The sequence below is a fragment of the Molossus molossus genome, unplaced genomic scaffold (genome assembly GCF_014108415.1).
Source record: "Molossus molossus isolate mMolMol1 unplaced genomic scaffold, mMolMol1.p scaffold_m16_p_13, whole genome shotgun sequence".
Classification (NCBI taxonomy): Eukaryota; Metazoa; Chordata; class Mammalia; order Chiroptera; family Molossidae; genus Molossus; species Molossus molossus.
Genome location: NW_023425348.1, coordinates 48,938,540 through 48,959,611, shown reverse-complemented (window position 1 = coordinate 48,959,611; position 21,072 = coordinate 48,938,540). Strand labels below are relative to the sequence as shown.

At 40.0% G+C, this 21,072-nt stretch overlaps 1 protein-coding gene across 3 annotated transcripts; it reads right to left on the bottom strand.

Moving 5' to 3' along the window:
- Positions 1 to 1,232: 1,232 nt before the first annotated feature.
- Positions 1,233 to 10,158, bottom strand: LOC118628345 (tripartite motif-containing protein 5-like). 3 transcript variants are annotated; one of them, XM_036259237.1, is made up of 7 exons: positions 9,727 to 10,158; positions 9,064 to 9,159; positions 8,185 to 8,415; positions 3,870 to 3,892; positions 2,391 to 2,497; positions 2,074 to 2,100; positions 1,233 to 1,816 (listed from the first exon to the last, which is right to left on the bottom strand). In XM_036259237.1, the coding sequence occupies exons 1-7, from the start codon at positions 10,147 to 10,149 to the stop codon at positions 1,233 to 1,235; spliced, it is 1,491 nt and encodes a 496-aa protein (XP_036115130.1). In that variant the 5' UTR covers positions 10,150 to 10,158. The 3 variants fall into 3 exon arrangements, with proteins under 3 accessions (XP_036115130.1, XP_036115127.1, XP_036115129.1); XM_036259234.1 differs by lacking the exon at positions 2,074 to 2,100 and having other exon boundaries at positions 9,727 to 10,149; XM_036259236.1 differs by lacking the exon at positions 2,391 to 2,497 and having other exon boundaries at positions 1,233 to 1,819; positions 2,072 to 2,100; positions 9,727 to 10,149.
- Positions 10,159 to 21,072: the final 10,914 nt, after the last annotated feature.

Sequence of the window (21,072 nt, the reverse complement as noted above, 5' to 3'; positions counted from 1 at the left end):
ACCACAGAACTTATGTGCATGTATGCATGAACAGTGGACATGGACAACAATCTGGGGAAGGGGCAGGGAGGGAAGGGGGAGTGGGGAATCAGTGGTGGAAAAAAGGAGAATCATTTGTAACAAAAATTAATCAATAAAATAAAAATAAATAAATAAATAAATAAATAAATAAATAAATAAATAAAAATCAAAACAAAACAAAAAACATTCTGTTGTTTAGTTTTTATAATAATACATCAGGCAAATTTCATACCTTTTTTTTTTTTTTTTTGTTACAAATGTGAAACTGACTCCTCTAGAATTTAGGTAATTTGCTCAGGGCTAATGTGTAGTAATACCAGAAGTATAATAAAATTCTCTCTCTCTCTCTCTCTCTCTCTCTCTCTCTCTCTCTCTCTCTCACACACACACACACACACACACATACACACACACACTCACCCTTATCTATCACTGGTAGAGCTGGAGTGGTCTAGACAGCAGCTCAGAGGGATCTGGGTTCTGAAACATGAGACTTCAGTAAAAAACCTCTAGTGTCTTGAAGACACAAACCTGTTTCATGAAATATTGACACACTTTCATTTTTTAATAATTAGTAGATAAAATGTTTATTTTGTAGACACATTTACATGTTATACTCTTAATGACATTTTTCTTCTCACAGTGATTCTAACTACAGTGAGGTTTTATTACCAGGACTGTTTAAAGAAAGAAAATAAAACCAGCATTCAAATATTTTTTTACAGTTCACTGTGCGTGTTTGGAGATTTATGATATTTTATATTTTCTCCTTCCTTGGTGAATAATGAACATCATTGGTGAAATGACACACACTAAGGACTCATTTTGTAGTGAGTGGATCCAATACAGTGACTTCAATAATATACAAAAGTTGTTGGAAAGTTTTCCTTCATCTTCTCTGTCAGAAGCAGAGGACGTGAGATTATAAAAATCGGTACAGAGGTTACCACCTCCATACATGTCTTTCTTTTTTTTAATGAGACATTAGTCATTATAAAAAGTGATGAGATAGGGTTATCTATCAATGCAAACAAGATATCGGGATAGATATAACACGAGACTAATTGTGCACACTATTGGTGAATGAAGGATGTTCACATAAAAGAAGAGGCAGCAAGGAAAAGATGGTGAGAATCATTCAGATAAACTCAGTTCGTTAAGTGCAACCAAGGCAAGAGAGCTTCATAGAAGTGGGTGCTGGTGAAAGAGGATTAAGAGCTTGGGGAACATAGTTTCAGGGGGCGACGCCTTTTCATTGGATTGAAATATGGAAAAATTTCCTGAGGAAAGGAACATGAAGAGAATTTGTAAATGAGAGTCCCATGGTTTGTGACATTACAGAATGAGACAGTGCGAGCACTGTAGTCTAGGAAAACCCCAACACGACGCGGATGAACCGTCAGGAACAGTGTTAAGGTTGAGGCATCGGATGAGGCAGAATTAACAAAAGCCTTATAGTCAAAACGATTTTGTAACCCTATAACCCAGTAGCCAAATTTAGGTTGATATCGAGAGCAAACATGTTTACAATCATCTTGAATTACAAACTCCCTCGTATTCAAGTCAGGACGTTTTCCACTGTATACCCCCAAACTCCAGGAATATTTATTTGACACATCTACCTCCCAGTAATGTTTTCCTGATGTGATAAGGGGTGATCCTAGGACACCATGATCCTCAATATCGTTTCCATATAAAAAACCTCTTGTAAGTCTGAAGTGAGCTGCCACTTGCTTCTTATCCTCAGAAATGTGAGTATTTCCTATAGCCATGGGGTATTCCAGGGTCACATGTGCTGTAGAAAAATTAAAGGGTTGGGTAAGAAATGTGATGTACTTTCAATGGTGACATTGTAAGAGAGATTGCAAGAATAAAATGAGTGGGAACTGGAAAAAACTTGGTTTAATTCTTGAGGACCAGTATAATTCTGCAGAAATATAATAGGTATGTGTATATTGGAAGGGAAAACATGGGTCTGAACACATGAGACTGAGTAGAAAATGAAAAATTCTAAAGAAGATGAGGGCAAAAATGGCTTCATACTATCCTTACCCCAGTAGCGGCGCAGCTCTGTCAGCCCTGAAATGATAAAAATCAATAGCATTAAATATAAGCAGAAGAGCCTACATTGAAGTTCATTTTATCCTCAGATCAGGGTACAGACTGAGGTCTATGTAAGGTAGTACAAGTAAGAATGAAGGTGAACCAGACAGCTGACCACACCTTGTCAAACATGCCCATAACATCAGCACATAATATCCATCCTCTTTTGTCTCCTCTATCCACACCCAGAAATTGAACCCTCCTCCCCGTTTAACCCATACATTACAAGAATCTCATGCCCACCCACTTGCTCTGGCATTCCTCACTGTTAAACACTTGCAGAATCTGTTGCCAGTCAGGAGCTTGGAATACTCTCCTTTGTTCCTTGGAGAGAGTTTTTGGTGTCAGTGTCTTCAGAGAGAAAGTCCTACTCCTAGGGATGACAAAAAAGATCTCCATGTTTCTGACTTTAGTCTCTCCAAAACCACTGATTTTTATCTATCCACCTCATTGAATACTTGAGTCTTCTTCCATGTACCCCTGAGAAAGGAGACAGTAGATTCCTGAACTTAAAGCCAAAAAAAATGTATTCAATCTACTTTCCCAGATGTTCTCTGTGTGACTCTGGGAAGCACTTTTATATTCCTTTCAAAATGAAAACAATTCTCTCCCTCTCTAACTTCTAACAATAATATGAAATTATATACAATAGTGGATTTCTTTAACATGCAAAATTTGGTACCATGAAATAAATTACTGTAATAAAAAGTCTTGACATAGATCTAGATTCCGAGGGACATGACAAGAAAGTGAGTTTGCAAAATCTGGCTTCTTGTGTTGAGATGCACCAAGTGTGGGAATGCTGTCTGGGAGGACCAAACCTTTAAATTCTACTCCCGGTTAGGCAGGCCCCCTGAACAACATGTGAGATTATGGGTTCCCTTGGAGACAATGTAACACTTGGAACAGAAGACATTAAGAATGCTTTACTAATACTCATCAGAATTTTGTGTGCTTAGAAGAGATTAATGCAGGCAATTATGTGTGAAAATGTAGACTGAAAGATGATGATGCCCTTCCATTCTGGGTTCAAAACTCTGTCATCAAGATGGGTCAATTGTTTGCACCAGGGTCAAAATATTCCTTAATATTCAACTCTGTTTTTGTAAAATAAAGAGAACCATATGAAAGGATCTGGTCTCTTCAATTCACAGAGTTTTCTCAGATTCTAGGTGCTTATGAGGTAAAGAAGACATGACATTTCCATGATAAATCCATCACCTAAGAAATGTGGAAATCTGACTTAAATAAAGGCACTCTGAGTGAATAGGATTTATGAAATCAGATATCCATCCTCTTTTGTCTCCTCTATCCACACCCAGAAATTGAACCCTCCTCCCCGTTTAACCCATACATTACAAGAATCTCATGCCCACCCACTTGCTCTGGCATTCCTCACTGTTAAACACTTGCAGAATCTGTTGCCAGTCAGGAGCTTGGAATACTCTCCTTTGTTCCTTGGAGAGAGTTTTTGGTGTAATAAAAAGTCTGATCTTATCCTTAACTGCTACTAACCCAAACTCTGCAACTTTCCCCCAAGTAAATTTTCTACCATAAAATCTGGTTCATCATCAGTAGTTATAGAACACTCAAACCATAACATGTGAACAGAAATTTAAGATAAAACTACATCCAAATTTTTCTTGTCTGAGAATAATTTATTCTAATTAACCACCAGATAACTTTAATGGCTTTCAACCTCTTTTCAAAGCACAAAGGGACCATCTCTGGTCTTCCACACATACCTTTCCATAATACCATGCACATCCTAGGGAGAAAAGAGAAAACACAAGTCAAGAATGAGCTGTCCTCACTTACAAAGCTTCATCACATCCTCACCACACCCTCTTCTGGATGGAATAGAGATGGTCCTAATGTGAGAGCGAAATAGTAAAGACAAGACGCAGGTCAACCATTTCAGAAGATTCATGTGAAGTTGTCATTTTCCTGAAATATAGAAACAACTTTGACCCCTGTGGAAGCACAGCCTGAGCTTCCAGTACCTGGAGATGTGACGCATTTATGAGAAAAGCATGAAGCCCATGATATTTTCACCATGTTCACAAAGCTCCTCATGAGATTATTTGAAGAACTCATGGTTTATTCATTTGTCAACACACATGTAAAGTGGTGTACTGTTACTTGTGAAGCATTATGCCATAATTGGGAAAATCAAAGATGAGTAGTTATTGTGTGCCTCAGGGAGTTTACATGGCTTCTGCTGAGGGTACAAGCAAAAAATGTATTAATGTTGGCGTTTCTCAAATCTCTCTTCTTGTTTCACCCACTCTCTATCATTGACCTTATCCACATCCTTAAATTTAACATGCACCTATGTGTAGTTTATTTCCAAGAACTTATTTTTACTCAATTTTCCTCTTAAAAGCATATTAATATAATCCCTATTAAAAAGCCATAGGAACCAGTAACTTAGGATGTTTACTATGTAACTTACTATTCAGCAAACAAATTGCCTCCTCTTTAAACACTGTTGTCCATGTTACCAGTATCCACTGAGTCATTGATCTAAACACTACAATATTTATTGGATTTCATTCTCTAACAAAACGGTTTAGTCCATATTGTTAACTGTTTTTAGTTATCAGAACTTCTTTATCATCATCAGTTTATTTCTTTGAACAGATATGCACAAATATATTTTGTCTCCTTTGTCTCGGACTTCTTCCATGGCACATGGAACTAGGCCAACTGCTGGGTCCATGGACACAAGAAAAAAAAAATTGCTTTGCTCTTATGTATTTGGGCCTTGTTTTGGTATCTCACACACTAAGAAAATCTGAAGTAGATAAGTAGAGGAAAGAAATTTTGTGAACAGTTGTAACTTTAATCAAAGCATAATTCTGAAGCTCAAACATTGTCATCAGGAACTATTCTATGGCATTCTGCAAATTCTTTGTATGCCCTCTGTATTGACTCTATCCTCAGTTCATAGAAATAAACACCTATCCCCTCATATAAATCCCCCCCAAAAGATATCTTATCTTCCAAGTTATATAAAATATTCTAAGGCCTGCATGGTGTTGGCCAGCATTAGATCAAGTGCCCATATTAAAAGTGTCAATGTGTTGTTGGTGATATAACATCAAGTAATATTGGAGGCAAGTATACATATTTTACTGGCATTCATTTCATACTAATATGCAATAGATCATGATAAAATAGGATGCAATTTCTAAATCGAAGAGCCACCACCACAAAAATAAAACATATTAAAACAAAATTTTTTATTAAAACACCTGTTCAACTGAAAAGAAGCCATTCAATGAGAAAGAGAACAATGATAATTGCAGGTGATATACAGAAGCTAATAATGCAGTGTAAATTAAATGGAGCTACATTGACAATTGCACTAAATATTATTGTTTTCATTTATCAATTAAAGACAGAGACTTTTGGACTAGAATAAAAGCAATTTCAATTATTGCTACCTACCAGTGACATATTTTAGATTCAAAGACACAGATATGTCAAAAGTAAAAAGAGAATCTTAGGTAAAATGGTGGACTAGGTAAATACTGTGCATGTTTCCTCCCAATACCACATCAAAATTATAACTAAATTATAGAAAAATCACCCTTGACACCACGTGATGACAAGCTGAAGAGAACTCCTACAACTAAGGTTATGAAGAAGAAGCCACCTTGAGACTGGTAGGAGGGTGGAGATGTAACTGGCTAGTAACACACCCATGTTTGGAGGTTAAGAAATAGGATAGCCACTCAGTTTGAGGGCCATCTCCCCCACCAATGTGCCTACAGCAATCAAGGCTCAACTATAAAAAGAGAGAACAGACAACCTATACAGTGTACACCCCTAGAGAACCTGGTTAAGATGAACTCAGAAACTGCACCTCTGGGCCCCAAAGGACACCTACTACATAAGGCCACTCTGCCAAGACTGATAGGTGCAGCAGATAATACGAATACATAGAAATAAAAGTAGGAAGGCAGCCAAAATGAGGAGACAAGGAAATATGTCCCAAATAAAGATCAGGACAAAATTTCAGAAAACTGACTAATAAAAATGGGGGCAAACAATCTATCAGATGAAGAATTCTAAACACTGGTTATAAGAATGCTCAATGAACTTAGGGAATGAATAGATGATCTCACTGAAAACTTCAGCAAAGAGACAAGAACCATAAAAAGAGAGATAGCATAAAAAGACCCAGTGACAAATGAAGAATACTAAGAGATAATCTTAAAAGCAGCAAAGAAATAGCAATTAGTTACCTGTATGAAGGCTCCCATAGGATTATCAGCTGATTTCTCAAAAGAAACTTTGCAGGCAGAAGGGAGTGGCATGAAATAGAGTTATGAAAATCAAAAACCTATAACCTAGATTACTCTACCTAGCAAGGCCATTGTTTAGAATTAAAGGAGACAAAGAGAGCTTCTAGTATAGAAAAAGTTGCCCTGGCCACTTTGGCTCAGCAGTTGGAGCATCGGCCTGCGGACCAGAGAGTACTGGGCTCGGTTCCCGCTAGGGGCCTGTACCAAAAAAAAGATAAAAGAAAAAGCTAAATGAGCTTCTTACCACCAAACCAGTATTAAAACAAATGTGAAAGAGACTTAAGAAAAAGAAAAACAAATAAAAAATATAAATAAGAAAACCATCATGGCGTAGAAGAGATGACCAGCATTATAAACCAGCTCAACCTAACTGGCATCTATGGACCCTTTCATTCTATGAATACACAATACACATTCTTTTTAATTTCATATCAAAAAAATTGAACATACAATATTTTAGACCATAAAGGATGTGTCAATACATTTAAAAGATTGAAATAATAAAATATATACTTTCTGGTAAGAAAGGAATTACATTTAAAATACACAGCAGAAGAAAAAGTAAAAATCACGATGTTTGTAAATTAGACAACACAATTTCAAATATTTCAACAGTCAAGATAAAAGTACCAAAGAAAATTTGAAAATAAGTTAAATTGAATCAAAAGAACAAGTAATCCAATAGTAAAGAATATAGCTAAAACAATGCATTTATATAATTAAAAACTGTAACAAAAAACATTGTGTCAGACTAGTGGTCAAAAGTATCACTTTAAGAAACAAGAAAAAGAACAGTAAGTTAAAAACAATAAACACAGACAAGCAAAATCATGCAGGCAAGTGCATTTACACATATACACAAAGGAAACTATATAGATGAGAGCAGAAATCTATAATATAGAAAGGTTAAAATTAAATACATAAATAAAACAATAAAGGTAATTTTTGAAAAGCATCAATAAATTTAACCAAATGTAACTAAACACCCCTAAAAATCACTAAAATCAGGAATAAACGATCTGCCTTTACTGTAAGTACTGTAGAAATGAGAGAGTCTAAGAAAGTATGACTAATTACATGTTTACAAATTTGACAACTTGAGATAGACAAATTTCTACAAAGATGTAAATCATCAAACACTGACTCAAGAAATATATATATATAAAATCTAAGAAAACTTAATATAAGTAATTAAATATCTTAAACCTCTCTCTCTCCCCCCACCAAAAATAATCAGAGTGAGATGGTTTCACTGATGAATCTATTGAATAATTAAAGAATAAATAATACTAATTCTTCATAATTGTTTATTCAGAAAATTTAGAAAAAAGAGAAAAATCTCAACTCATTCTATAAAAGACAAAAACAAACAAACAAAACACACCTTGTATTTTGAAGAGGTAAATAAAAAAAAGTTCTAGATCAAGATACAAGGGCCTACTGAATATAATTGGACACAATGGATCTTCTCTCCAGAGTCACTTTTGCACTGTAGTTGATACATTAGTAAAATTATATTTTTGCTAGCTATTCATGCATTCAATTATTTCTAGAACCTCTGAAATAGATGCAGGGAAGGGTTACTTGTTATTTCTAGAACCTCTGAAATAGATAAAGGGAAGGGTTACTGCAAGTCCAAAGGAACCTCAGTGTCACCACTACAAAAAGCACAGCCACATAACAGAGGAGAAAAGTTAGTCTTCATTTTCCTCAAGTTCAGATGCTGGGGCTTATTCCCGAGTCTTACCTGCATCATCTCTAGTGTTGACCCCTGTAGCCGATGCTCCAGATCGGAGATGAGATCTTCCAACAACTGGCTCTGCTGGACCAGCTCACACTCAGTCTGAGCCAAGTCATTGAGAACATCTGTCTCCTCCTGCTTCAGTATATTCAGCTCCTTCTGCTCCTCACTGTCCAGGATTCCTCTCACATTTTTAAAACAGTCCTGGACACTTTGGCTATCCTTGTCTATTAGATCCTTCAGGAATGAGAAAAAGAGAGAGGGAGTCAGGCCTCAGGCAGAGGCTGGGGGCCAGAAATAGAGTATTTAATTTGAATGTTCTCAGAGGGAAGGTAGATGGAAGCAGGGAAGGAATTCTTGTGGAGGCTGATATTTCCTGTTATTTTCTCTCTATCACCTTCCAAAATAATAACCTCAAGTCTGCATTATTGAGGCCAATCTAGAACCAAAATAAGATAGCTGGGTGTGACTCAGATTTTACAGAGCTGTCCAGGACAGTCATTCCTCCCTCTAGTAATCCTGTCCCCCATCCTCACCCTCTGCCTAATGTTGAGCACCAGAGACAGAGCCATGAGCCATGGGCAATTGTCTTCCCCTGGAAGAGTTAAAGGTTTAAAATAATGACAGAAATGAATACAGAATTCACCAGCCATTTTCACCAGAGAGGGTCTCTATGAGAATAACTAACCTATAAATATCGCTTTTAATTTATGACATGCTCAATGTCAGCCCCACCCCTATCAGGGGAAAAATAAAGAATGGCTAATCAATAAATCTGGATATATCAACATTCAAGAAACAAGAAGAAAGGGACCTCCTTGTGACTAACAACCAAGGTTCTTCCCAGATTCCTGTCTGACTTTCTTTAGAAGTCTCTCCTCTTACCTTCCAGGTAGTTCTCTGTTCTTCAAGGTCAGTTCCCAATTTCTCAGCTTTCTGCTGTTCTGCCTTCAGCCTTTTAAGAGCTTCCTGGAGCTTCTCCTGTGAAAAAGGAATCATATCGGGGTCAAACTGTGGGCTTTCTCGGCCTCAGTGGAGAGGATAAATGGGGAACAAATCAGGTTGATCCCTAAAGAGTGTAGAGTTTACAGAAACCATGAACTAACAATTAGAATCTGATTTGAAGGAAACCTGTTGTGGTGGATGTGCTCTTTAGAATTCAGATGATAGAAGTCACTATTCCCATGTAAAGAGAAGACTCATTCTCTTTGCCTGGGGGGGATGAGGTGGACTTGATCTTCTAGTAAGGACAGAAGTTAGGTCTTGATCCACCCAGCTGCCTAATTACCCTAGTTCTTTCCAAAGGGATAATGACAGCTTTGCTTGGGCACCAAACCTCCACCTGTTAGCACACGGTATATAAATATCTATTTTTGGTTTAGAGTCTGCTCATCAGAGATACCCTTTAGACCTTGGAAAGTGAGCATAAGATGAAAGTGATCACAGACCTCAGGTAATGGTGGCAAGGTAATGAGAGTCAAATGCAAAGTGAGATTTCCCATCAAGCAGTATTTTCGACCCTGTTTTTCCTGCATCCTGGTCTATTACCTTGTACTCCTGGGCAACCTCCTCCATGAGGAATGTGTGGTGACCACGGTGCTCTTGAGACCGCTCACAAACCCAGCAAATTATCTTCTCATCCTCCTTACAGAACAGCAGGAGTTTCTCTCCATGGTGCACACAGAGATCTCTCTTTTGCTTCTTTTCTGGGCTCAACTTAACCTCCCTAAGTGTCTCCACTATGTTGGCCAAATGCCGACTAGGCCGCAGGTTCTCAGGCTGGTAACTTAGCCTGCACACTGGGCAGTGGCTCTCTCCTTCCTGGCCTGTCATGGGCTCCTTGTTGTTGGCAGTGATGCAGGCTTGGCAGAAGCTGTGCCCACAGTCCAGACACATGGGTTTTTTCAGGAGCTCCAGGCAGATGGGGCAGTTCACCTCCTCCTTTAGGTTCTCCAGGACTCCTGAAGCCATTGAAGCTGCTCCCTGCTCCTACCTTTTCTGATGTCAGAGGTTCTTCTTGCTTACAGATCCCAGCCTGATGGAAATGTTAAAATGGGGCAGAATAAGCATAGGAACGAATGTCACAAATTGTGTAAAAATCAAAGACAGGGAAAGAACAAATATAGAAGAACAAAAATAGCCCTGGCCGGTTTGGCTCAGGAGTTAGAGAGTCAACCTGCAGTCCACAGAGACCCAGGTGTGGTTCCCGCTAAGGGCATGTATCTTGGCTGCAGTTTGTCCCCGGCCCTGGTTGGATCGTGTGGGTGGCAACCACTCCATGTGTCCCTTTCACGTTGATGTTTCTCTCTCTCTCTTCCTCTCACTCTATCTGAATAAAAAATGGAAAAATGTCCTCAGGTGAGGATAAAAAATAATAAAGTACTGAGAGAACAAAAGGAGCATGATGACCTTGCACAAAGGACTTTTAAAAACAATTTTAAATACTTTCAGTTACTCTGACATGACAAAATTCATTATCTGTGCAGTGGTTATTATTGTCCTTTATGTTTATTGAACAAAAGAATAACATGAGACTTCCAGTCAAGATAGTGGTGTAGGTCAATGCGGTACTCACTTCCTCCCACAACAACATGAAAATTACAACTAAATTACAACACAATAATCATTCAGAACCACCTGAAATCCAGCTGAATGGAAGTCCTACAACTGTGAAATTAAAGTAGCACCACACCGAGACTGGTAGGAGGGGCAGAGGCACGAACGGGTTGGTCCCATACCCATGTATGGTAGATAAAATTCAAGAGGGACTCCTCAACTGTGAAGGTCCTTCATGAGGAGTGAGGGGTCCCTGTTCCACACTAGGTGCCCAGATGGCCACCATATCTGGGACTCCAGCAATCTGGCTCACACTTTTTGCCCTGCCCCAGTGATCCCCTGAGGCCTCGCCCCACCCAATATTCAGGCCCACCCAAGCTGTTTCCAAAGGCTTTACCATAGGATTGGCTGTCTTGGATCCTGCTTCAGAGTTTTCTATAATCTGTCAAAAAAGCATCATCTGGTCTCAGTGAGCCCTACACCTCTTGTTAAGTGGCCCAAGGCCTGGCACTAGAAGCAGCCAGCCTTGGTTCACAACTTGGCTTTTCCTGGGCACCTCCAAGCCCAGCACAAGAAGCAGCCATCTGCATATCACTTTGTAGCTTAAGCTGGTGGCCCCGGATAGAACATAGGCAGTGGCTGATCTTGTACCAGAGCCAGCACACCCAGTAGACAGCTTCAGACCACATCAGAACACTACCACCCAACCACCTCCACAAGTGACATACTCATTGAGCTGACTCAGTGGGCACCAGAGCCCTGATCAAGTAAGTCTTGCTCTGTGTGGCTGGCACCTACACAGTTGATCCTCCAAGGTATTCAGAGGCCACTGGTCAGTGGGCATAGCCAGTTTTTGCAACTGATCAGCCTGAGTAAATCTCTCCCATTGATGTACCAACAATTCAAGACTCAAATACAACAGAAGGGTGCACAGTCCACATTAGGGGTGTACCTGGAGGGCCCTGCTGGGGTGATCAGGGAGACTGTGCCACTGAATTCCATAGGACACCTACAATAATTGGCCACCCTATGAAGCCTAGGAGACATAGAAACTCTACCTAATACATAGAAACAATCACAGAGAAGCAGCTAAAATGAGGAGACAAAGAAATATGTCCCAAATGAAAGAAAAAAACAAAACTCCAGGAAAAGAACTAAATGAAATGGAGATAAGCAATCAATCAGATGCAGAGTTCAAAACACTGGTTATAAGGTTGCTCAAGGAACTTGGTGTGACATTCAAGGAACTTAGTGAGACCTACAAGGAGCTTAAGGAGACCTCTAAAAAACTTAGTGAGAACATCAAAAACATATAAAAGGACCAGTCAGAAATGAAGGATGTACTAACTGAAATAAAGAATAATTTACAAGGAATCAATAGTAGGAAAGGTAAAGCCAAGAAGCAAACCATTTATTCATAATATAAGGATATAAAAAACACCCAATCAGAACAGAAAAAAGAAAAAAGAACCCAAAAAAATGAGGATAGTGTAAGGATCCTCTGGGACAACTTCAAGTGTGCCAACATTCGCATCATAGGGGTGCCAGAAGAAGAAGAGAGAGAACAAAAAATTGAAAACATATTTGAAACAATAATGACAGCAAACTTTCCTAACTTGGTGAAAGAAATAGACATACATGTTCAAGAAGCACAGAGAGTCCTAAACAAGATGAATCCAAAGAGATCCACACCAAGACACATCATCATCAAAATGCCAAAGGTTAAATACAAAGAGAGAGTCTTAAAAGCAGCAAGAGAAAAGCAGCTTGTAACCTACAAAGGAGCTTCCATAAGACAGTCAGCTGATTTCTCAAAAGAAACTTCAGGCCAGGAAGGAGTGGCAAGAGATATTCAAGGTAATGAGAACCACTGACCTACAACCAAGATTACTCTATCCTGCAAAGTTATCATTTAGAATGGATGGACATATCAAGAGTTTCCCAGACAAGAAAAAACTAAAGGAGTTCATCACCACTAGACCAGTATTATATGAAATGTTGAAGGGTCTTCTTGAAGGAGAAGAAGAACAAAACTATGAAAAACAAAATGACAATTAATACATATCTATCAAAAATTGAATCTACAAAAAAAATGAGCAAGCAAAAGAGAAACAGACCCCTAGATACAGAGGACTTTTTGTTGCTTGCCAGAGGGCGGGGCTTGGGAGATGGGTAAAAAAGATAAAGAAATTAAGAAGCACAAATTTGTTGTTAGACTGATGAACCCCAAAGGGAAAGGAGGGAGGGCAGGTTGAGATAAACCAAAGAACTTCTATGCATATATGCATAAGCAATGGACACTGACAATCTTATGGGGAAGGCAGGAGGGTGGCTGGATTTGGGAGGAGGGGGTCAATGGGGAAAAAAGGGGGGACATCTGTAATACATTCAACAATAAAGATGAGTTAACATTAATTAATTAATTAATTAAAATAAAAAGAATGACTTGAAACCTTTTCTATGAAGAAAAGATGTTTGTGTAACCCAACATTTCTCTAGCTGCTTCTTTTCTATGCCAAACACATCCTCAATGATAAAAGCACCAAACCTCTGATGAGTCTGGGCTTTTATACCTGCTCTTCTCTCAGCCGGTAATGCTGTCCCTGGTATTAGTAGGACACACTCTCATCTTTCAGTTCTCTCTCTCCTTACATGTTCCTTTATCAAAAAGACAAGCTCTGACTTGATTTTTATAGTGTAACCATCCCCATGATTTGCTATATGTTTGAAATTATTTCTCTTATTATTATGATTTAATATGTGACTATGTGTTTGCCTAAATGGCAAGAGCAAATCCTTTGTCCGATCATACATAAAGTTAGTAACTGACTTGCAAAGATTATTTTCTTCAGTACACACAGTTAGGATAGACATAATGTACTCAGGGTCCCCCTTTAGAGGTCTGTTCCTACCTTCCTGAGTTAATTAAAGATAAAACAGGTAACTTAGGAGGTCCTGGGGAGCCTTGTGTTGATAAATGGAAAAATGTCATGTTTGCCTGGAAATATGCCAAGGACATTGATGGGTGCCTAAAGGTGTGTATGTACATTGTGATGGGGAAGGTGATAGAATAAATAGACTCACAGTATCACTTAAGTCACATGTCTGAAAAAAAATTTAATTCAGGTTGAATACATATGTCTTTCAAAAGAAATCTCAAAATATTCCTAGAAGTGGGATCACTGGGTCAAATCGCAGTTCAATTTTTAATTTTTTGAGGTAACACCATAGTGTTTTCCACAGTGGCTGCAACAGTCTGCATTCCCACCAACAGTGTACTAGAGTCCCCTTTTCTCCACACCCTCTAATGTACTTGTTGTTTGATGATTTGTTGATGGCAGCCATTCTGACAGGTGTGAGGTGATACCTCATCATTGTTTTAATTTGGATCTCTCTAATGATTAGTGATGTTTAGCATGTCTCTTGGCCATATGTATGTCCTATTTGGAGCAGTGTCTCTTTAGGTCCTCTGCCCATTTTTTAATTGGGTTCTTTGTTTTCCTTTTGTTGAGTTGTATGAGTACTCCATATTTTGGTAATTAACCCCTTACCTGACATATCATTGGAAATTATATTCCATATAGTGGGTTCCCTTTCCATTTTGATGGTTGTTTCCCCTATATTCATAGCAGCACTATTTATAATAGCTAAGATCTGGAAACAGCCCAATGTCCATCAGTAGATGAGTGGATAAAAAAGCTATGGTACATATACACAATGGAATACTATGCAGCTGTAAGAAAGAAAAATCTCTTATCCTTTGAGATGACATGGAGGGACTTGGAAAGCATTATGCTAAGTGAAACAAACCAAGCAGAGGAAGACAAATATTATATGATCTCAATTATTTGTGAATATAATGAACTAAAGAAACTGATGAACAAAATAACACAGAGACACAGAAGTAGGGTACAGATTGACAAACCTCAGAAGAGGTGTGAGGGGGGAGATAAACCACACAACTTGCAATATGCATGTATGCATAAGCAATGGTCATAGATAACAAAGCTGGGAATGGGGTGGGGGGTAGGGAGGAGGGTGTCAATGGGAGAAAAAGGAGAAACATCTGTAACAAAAATAAATTAACAAAAATAATTAAAATAAAAAAGAAATCTCAAAATATTAGGCATGATCATTCCAATAATTTTTCATCACTTTGAATTATATGCTAAAAAATAAACTAATACCCATAAACACAAAAATGAGTCTAAATAGCTAGTGTAAACCACTATAACCCTAACATTCACCTGGAAAGTAGCAGTAAATTAAATCATCAACCATATATATACAAACAAGCAGTTGCGAAAAACACTACCAGAGAGATGTGCACGTAGGTGGGAAATCAAACAGTGGGTGCTAAAGGATTGTGCAGCAATTCCAACTTGAAAACATAAGGGTTGAACTGAAAGCTGAAGAAGATCATTGAAATATGGCATATGGGACAGAAAACAATTTATTAGGTAAAGGAAATGACCTGTTCATTGAAAATGCACCACCTTGTCTGAGATTGAGAATGTCAATGTGGCTGGTGTGAGAAAACTGCTAGGCCTTGGGTATCACATGAGCCTGCAGTGACCATGCCATATAGCACTATGCCGATTTGCTAATTCTGTAACTTATAGTGACACTTTTTCAAAACCAAAAGAAATACAGTGTTGGTCTGTGGAATGTTAGATGGATCCAGTGTGGAACTGAGAAGGTGAGTAGGATGAGTGCACAGTTGCCCAGGGGAAAAATGATGATATCTTCCAGGACAAGGAGATGAAGCAAATGGAGAGCAGATAATGAGAGCGAGGCACAGGATGAAGTAAGACAAAAGGACTGGCAGTTCTATTAGACACCTGAGAACAAAGGCCAACTACAGGCCTGGCTCTTTCTTCCTATAAAGGTATTATCGGCTTACTGTTCTTGTAAGTTGGGCATTTGGATTTGTTGTTGCTGTTGTTGTTGTTCCCTGGAAAACTCATGAGGTACTGTAAGGTGGAAGGCCAGCTACCTTCAAGGCCACATAACTGATAGCAAAAGTGCATTTGGGTGAAGACTTCATATAGATCTCATGACAGTTAATTAGCTTAGATGTCATTTTTTCAGAAGGAGATTGTGACCTTTTTAATCATTTTTTTTTTTTTAGGCCCTTGATACTATACTTATGGGCTTTCACAAGGTAATTAGCACTTTGTGGCTCTAGGCTTATATAACCTATGGTGGTTTCACACACATCTACTAAGACTGACTTCCTAAAGGCTGTGATAAAAGGAATAAACTACCTTCCATGGCACTGTGAAGACCATCACAAAGAGCTCACCTAAAGCAGCCAAAGTCTGCATATCCTAGCCCCTGTCCTGTATCTCCAGCAAAGCTAAGTGACCCAGGCAGTTTATATCTATCAAGTCACAAGATGGTAATGACCAACCAAATTGTAAATGATGCTGGTAGTCAGTTACAGAGTGGCAACACAGTGATGCTCATTCTCGCACCTAGACTCAGTATAGCCATTTGGCCACATATAGGCTTAGGAGGTCTCTCAGAAACTCCAAGTAAACAGGGCTGTGAAGCAATAAACAAGAAAGGAAAGGTCTCAGTAGATATTCATGTCCTGATGGTTGCCAAAGTGTGATGGAAAATGAAAGATCTGCAGTATGAGATAATAAGCTTCCTCTCTGCTAGAAAGGGAAAAAGTTGAAAAGGCTGCATGGAGATGAATTTAGACCCACTAACACTGTTCACTGGTGCCATGTTCATCATACATGAAGGGAAGCTGATAAGAAATTAGGCTGAAGGAGAACTCCAAGTGTATTCTAGCTAATGGTCCTGATACTGAAAATAGGTCATAAACAGTTAGCTCCTGGCTGCAGACAGGGGTCCAGTTCAGGGTCAGATAAACAGCAAGTTCAGAGGTAGACACTGTATCATGGTAGATATCATTTAATATCTATCCCAGTTTTATGACTCCAGCATGATCTAAACTTGGGGCAAGAACCTCCAATTATTTGTCATCAATCCAACCAATCATGAGACCCCAGAGGAGCCTGTAGAGCAGGGAGGTCCAGAGCATGAATTCTGCCTTTGCACTGCAAAATTGATTTTCACAGTCGGGCTAAGGTCAGAGCAGCAGCTGCCACAGGACACAGAAGAGGAAAGTGCAGTGGAGATCAAGTCCTCACACATGGAGGTTACCTCACTACCACCTAAGCAAGGACCCCAGGGCTCCACAGCAACAGGGAGATCAATATGGAAACATGAGTAGAAGCTGCGCTGCAGGGATTTCACAAATGCCTACCCCATCCTTGAGGACCTCTGGGTTTGTGCCCCACATCAGGTTCCTTAACCCTGGGGACCTGCGTCAGAGATCAGAGCCCACAAAGTGTATACCTTCAGAAACCAACAAGGTTCTTCCCAGGAGAACCCAAGTGGTTTAGGGAACAGGAGATTCCTCTCTTAAAAGGCTCCCCCACACAGGACTTAAAGGACTTACAGGACTTGCCCCAGGACCAAGTGCAAAAGCAGAAGTCTGAGAAACGCCTACTTAGAGTATGTGTGGTGATCCATCTTCTGCAAGAGGAGTGTTAGCCTGTTGGACTTTCACCTGAGGCAGAGACATGGGGGTGGGGTGGCATTGGTGCTCCACCCTTTACCTTGCTAGGGCAGGGCTGCATTTCCCTTTAACCTGTCAACAACTCTGGGTGTGCTCACGCTATTCCCCTGCTGCAGCTGCTCAACCAGAGCTGACTAGGGAGGGCCAGGGCCCTACTCCACTCTTAGGGTGATCACCCATGCCCCACCTCCTGACTCTACTGGAGCCCTTCTGCCACTAAGGCCCCACTCCAGTCATTGGGCTCTGGCAGCCATTTCTGAGAATGTCCCTTGAGCACCTGGGTCTGGTGGCTGGATGGAGAGGGGTATGTTTCCATGCCCCAAGGTCTGAAGCAATGGAAGGCATAGTTTTGGGCATGCTACCAGCCCCCAGGCACTGCTCAGAGAGCAAAGGAAAACTCACCCCCAGTCTTCCAGGGAAAAAGACCTAGTCACTCATTCTGGAAGTCCAGCCTTGGGGACAGACGTGTTGAGGCTTCAGTCTCTAAACTGGGGGCCTGCTGTCCGCAAAGATGTTCCCAAGGAGCAGAGGGAAAATGAAAGTTACATTCTTAGGGGAGGGGCAGGGAAGGAGAGAATCTGTGGGCCAATGGGAGGCCTTCACAGGTGCCCCTGGGAAATACTCAGACTGTGTGCCTGGGTCAGAGGGGTCAGTGAGGATGTTCTTGATCTCAATTCTGCTCCAGGAAGCTGTTCTGCGGTTCTCAGAGCTCTCAAAGTAGTTCATCCTTTGCAAAGCTAGGCTTGCCTGAGCTCGGTATTTTCACACCCACCCACCTCATCTTGTTCCCTTACAAATGAGATGTCACGGGAGGAAAAGAAATACCTCCTTTACTACAGTCAGGACCCTCACTGAGGGCAGTGATCCTGGCAGCTCCCTCCTGTTCTGGATCTACCAGCTAAGCTAAGTGAGTCTGTGTCCTGTTAGCCACGTGAGCGGCAAGGGCTGCCCACATCTGAAATGTCCTCAGATGGTCAGCCAGAGGTGCTCTCCCAGAGTGGTGGCACCTGATGCTGACTGTCAGAACGTGGATTCAAAGGACAAGATGACAGTTTTCCTAAATGAAGGGCAAAGATCAAACTACATGAAGTGGCATTTGTTGGGGAATGTCATCTAATACTATTTAACACATAATCTTTGTAGTCATAACATTAAAAATAAAACGGGAAAGTAAAAGTGATAAATTACTTTATGAGTCCACATGACTGGCCACAGGTTGATAGAGTAAATATTATTTCTGGGTGTTGTTTCCAGATGAGATAGTACTTGGATTTTTGGACTCGGTAAAATAGATTGAGGGCTTAAGCAGGGCAAACAGGCAGAGGAAGGAAAAAGGGTGTTCCTTTTGCTTCTTGCCTGCCTGCTTGAGCTGGGATGCAGGTTTTTTCTGCCTTGCACTAAGACTTATTCCATTAACTACCCTGGGTCTCAAACTTTTGAATTTGGACTAAATTGTACCACCAGCTTCTGGGTCTCCAGCAGGGCCAGGAACTATTCAAATGGCATAATCATATGAGCCAATACCTGATAATCAATCTCCTTCATTTATGTGAAAGATATATGTAGTATTGGTTCTGTTTCTCTGGAGAATCCTGACTAACACAGAATGAAATAATTCTAAAATTATGTGTTCAGTGACACAGGTAAATTGTGATAATGACCATGACTCGGCTGAACAGTACAATTTCAAAACGTGTGTATCTAAAAAGTACTTGGTCAGTTAAGGGTACAATGAGAATGTTGCAGAGGTGAAAATGTACAAAGTCATCCTTAATCTACTAAAAACAGTTCAGATAAGGAGAAACTAGATAAAATAGGAAGGAAGGAAGGAAGGAAGGAAGGAAGGAAGGAAGGAAGGAAGGAAGGAAGGAAGGAAGGAAGAGACATGATGACATCCTATATCATTACACTTACAGGTGTTAGATTATAAAACTTCAAAACACTCTGTGACTTTCTGTTTTCTTTCCCAAACTCTCTCTTTTCACCCCTGAGCAGTGCCAGGCATAGTTCTCTTCTCTACTGGTCTGTGCAGAACTGGTCCAGAAGCCTGGGCTGTGGTACAAGGAGACTCCATAGGTTCTTCTCTAGGGCTTTCATTGCAAGAACTTTTCAGGAAGTCATCTCTGGAACAAGGACAACTCCTAAAGGTCAGAATTCAGTTAGTGTATCCTGGGTTAGAAAATGAAAACGCATGAATGTAAAGTAGTAAGAAGACTGCAGTGGGGAGCCTAGTCTTATGTTGTCATCAGTGATCTCCAGCACACCCCACCTTGCACCTACAACTGCCAGTTTCATGAGATCATGTAGGGACTATTCTCTTTTGTTTCTTATGCCTCATATGTATTAGAAGGTGTTGCATTGGAGGAGTGATAAGTAGATGTATAGATATATCACTGTACATATAATTTTAACTGATTTGAGCATCTAGGTAATAAATCATGCTTCCTATATACTTACTGTTCCTACTGTGAGCAAATTTCTGTGTCATATAATGAAATTCAGCTCTTCTTCTGGTATTATTGACATATGTATGCTTCTCCTTTGACAAATTTTAACCAACAATTCACATATCTTTTGTATTCTTCCCAAGGCTCACTGAGAATTGCATTTAATGTATGTCCACTATCATGCTTTATCCACACTAAATTTACTTTACCTCAAGGATTTTGCAAATTGAAAATGTTAAAAATCCATCGGGCAAAGGTGAAGACATTTTATCACGTTCCTCTCTAAGCAGGAGATGGCATGACAGGAGTGTAAATGCAGAGCCCTAAGGAAGATTCATTTTTTCTGCATCCCAGAACAAAATGCGCTGGAACATGGAGCATGCCGTTATCCTCAGCTCTTGTGAGAAAGTGTATGGGATGAGAGGAGCATGGCAGATTTGGGTTTCCTACTGGCCTAAGCATTCGTATTTCTTGACAGGACCAGATTCTCTCAGTGAAAATTTCATGCTTCATAGTGTTGTAGACCAATGAGACAGACCAGACTCAGACTCTGAACTGGGTTCAAATTAAGAGAGCTTTATTAGCTGCATCCTAGGCCCCAGGCGACTGTCCCATCCTACACAGAGGAGAGAGCAGCCCTGAGCTCAGGGGGAGTGTTGCTTATATAGTTGTCTTAACCCTAGTTAAGAAATTGGGCTAAAGGTTTGCGAGCAAGCAAGCAGGTACAGAAGCAGATGTCTGCAGTTAGCTGTTATGCCTGAGGGATGAATTAATTATACAATGGGTTAACTCTGGCTGATACATATCTCCTTCCTTTCTTAATGGAAAAAATTTTACTATATGTTCACATAGCATGTGTTTGTCCTTTACAGTAGGAGAGTTAGAAGATACCAATCAAAGGTGTAAGGATGGAAATTCCAAAATGGCGGCAGAGTAAATGGAAGCTACACAGACCATCTCCCAGGACCAAACTGGAATTACAACTAAAATAAAGACAAATTGTCAGGAAAAAGAAACAGAAAAGCAGATTTTGAGGACCATATAACCAGGCACACTGAATCGATCCTGGTAAAATTGTGGAAGTGTGAGGGGGGTCTGATAGCCCATGGACAGTACTGGTCTTAGCTGTAAGCAATGCCATCGGGGTTAAAATCCCAAGCCCACTCCACAGTGCAGAGGGCCAAGACAGAGCACTAAAATAGCCACAGCTACTCACCTTGGGCTCTGGCAGAGGAAGGGCAGACAGTACTGAAACTGTGTGGGGACACTCAGGATTTGAAGGGCACTCAGAGCTTT

Bases quoted from the DNA above. Each gene is read 5' to 3' on its own strand.
- LOC118628345 (XM_036259237.1), bottom strand. From the start codon at position 10,149: ATGGCTTCAGGAGTCCTGGAGAACCTAAAGGAGGAGGTGAACTGCCCC. The intron at 9,160-9,726 runs GTAATAGACCAG...CCTTTTTCACAG, and splicing joins AGGTTGCCCAGGAGTACAAG to GAGAAGCTCCAGGAAGCTCT. The intron at 3,893-8,184 runs GTAAGACTCGGG...TTTTCTCCCTAG, and splicing joins CAACACTAGAGATGATGCAG to GATGTGCATGGTATTATGGA.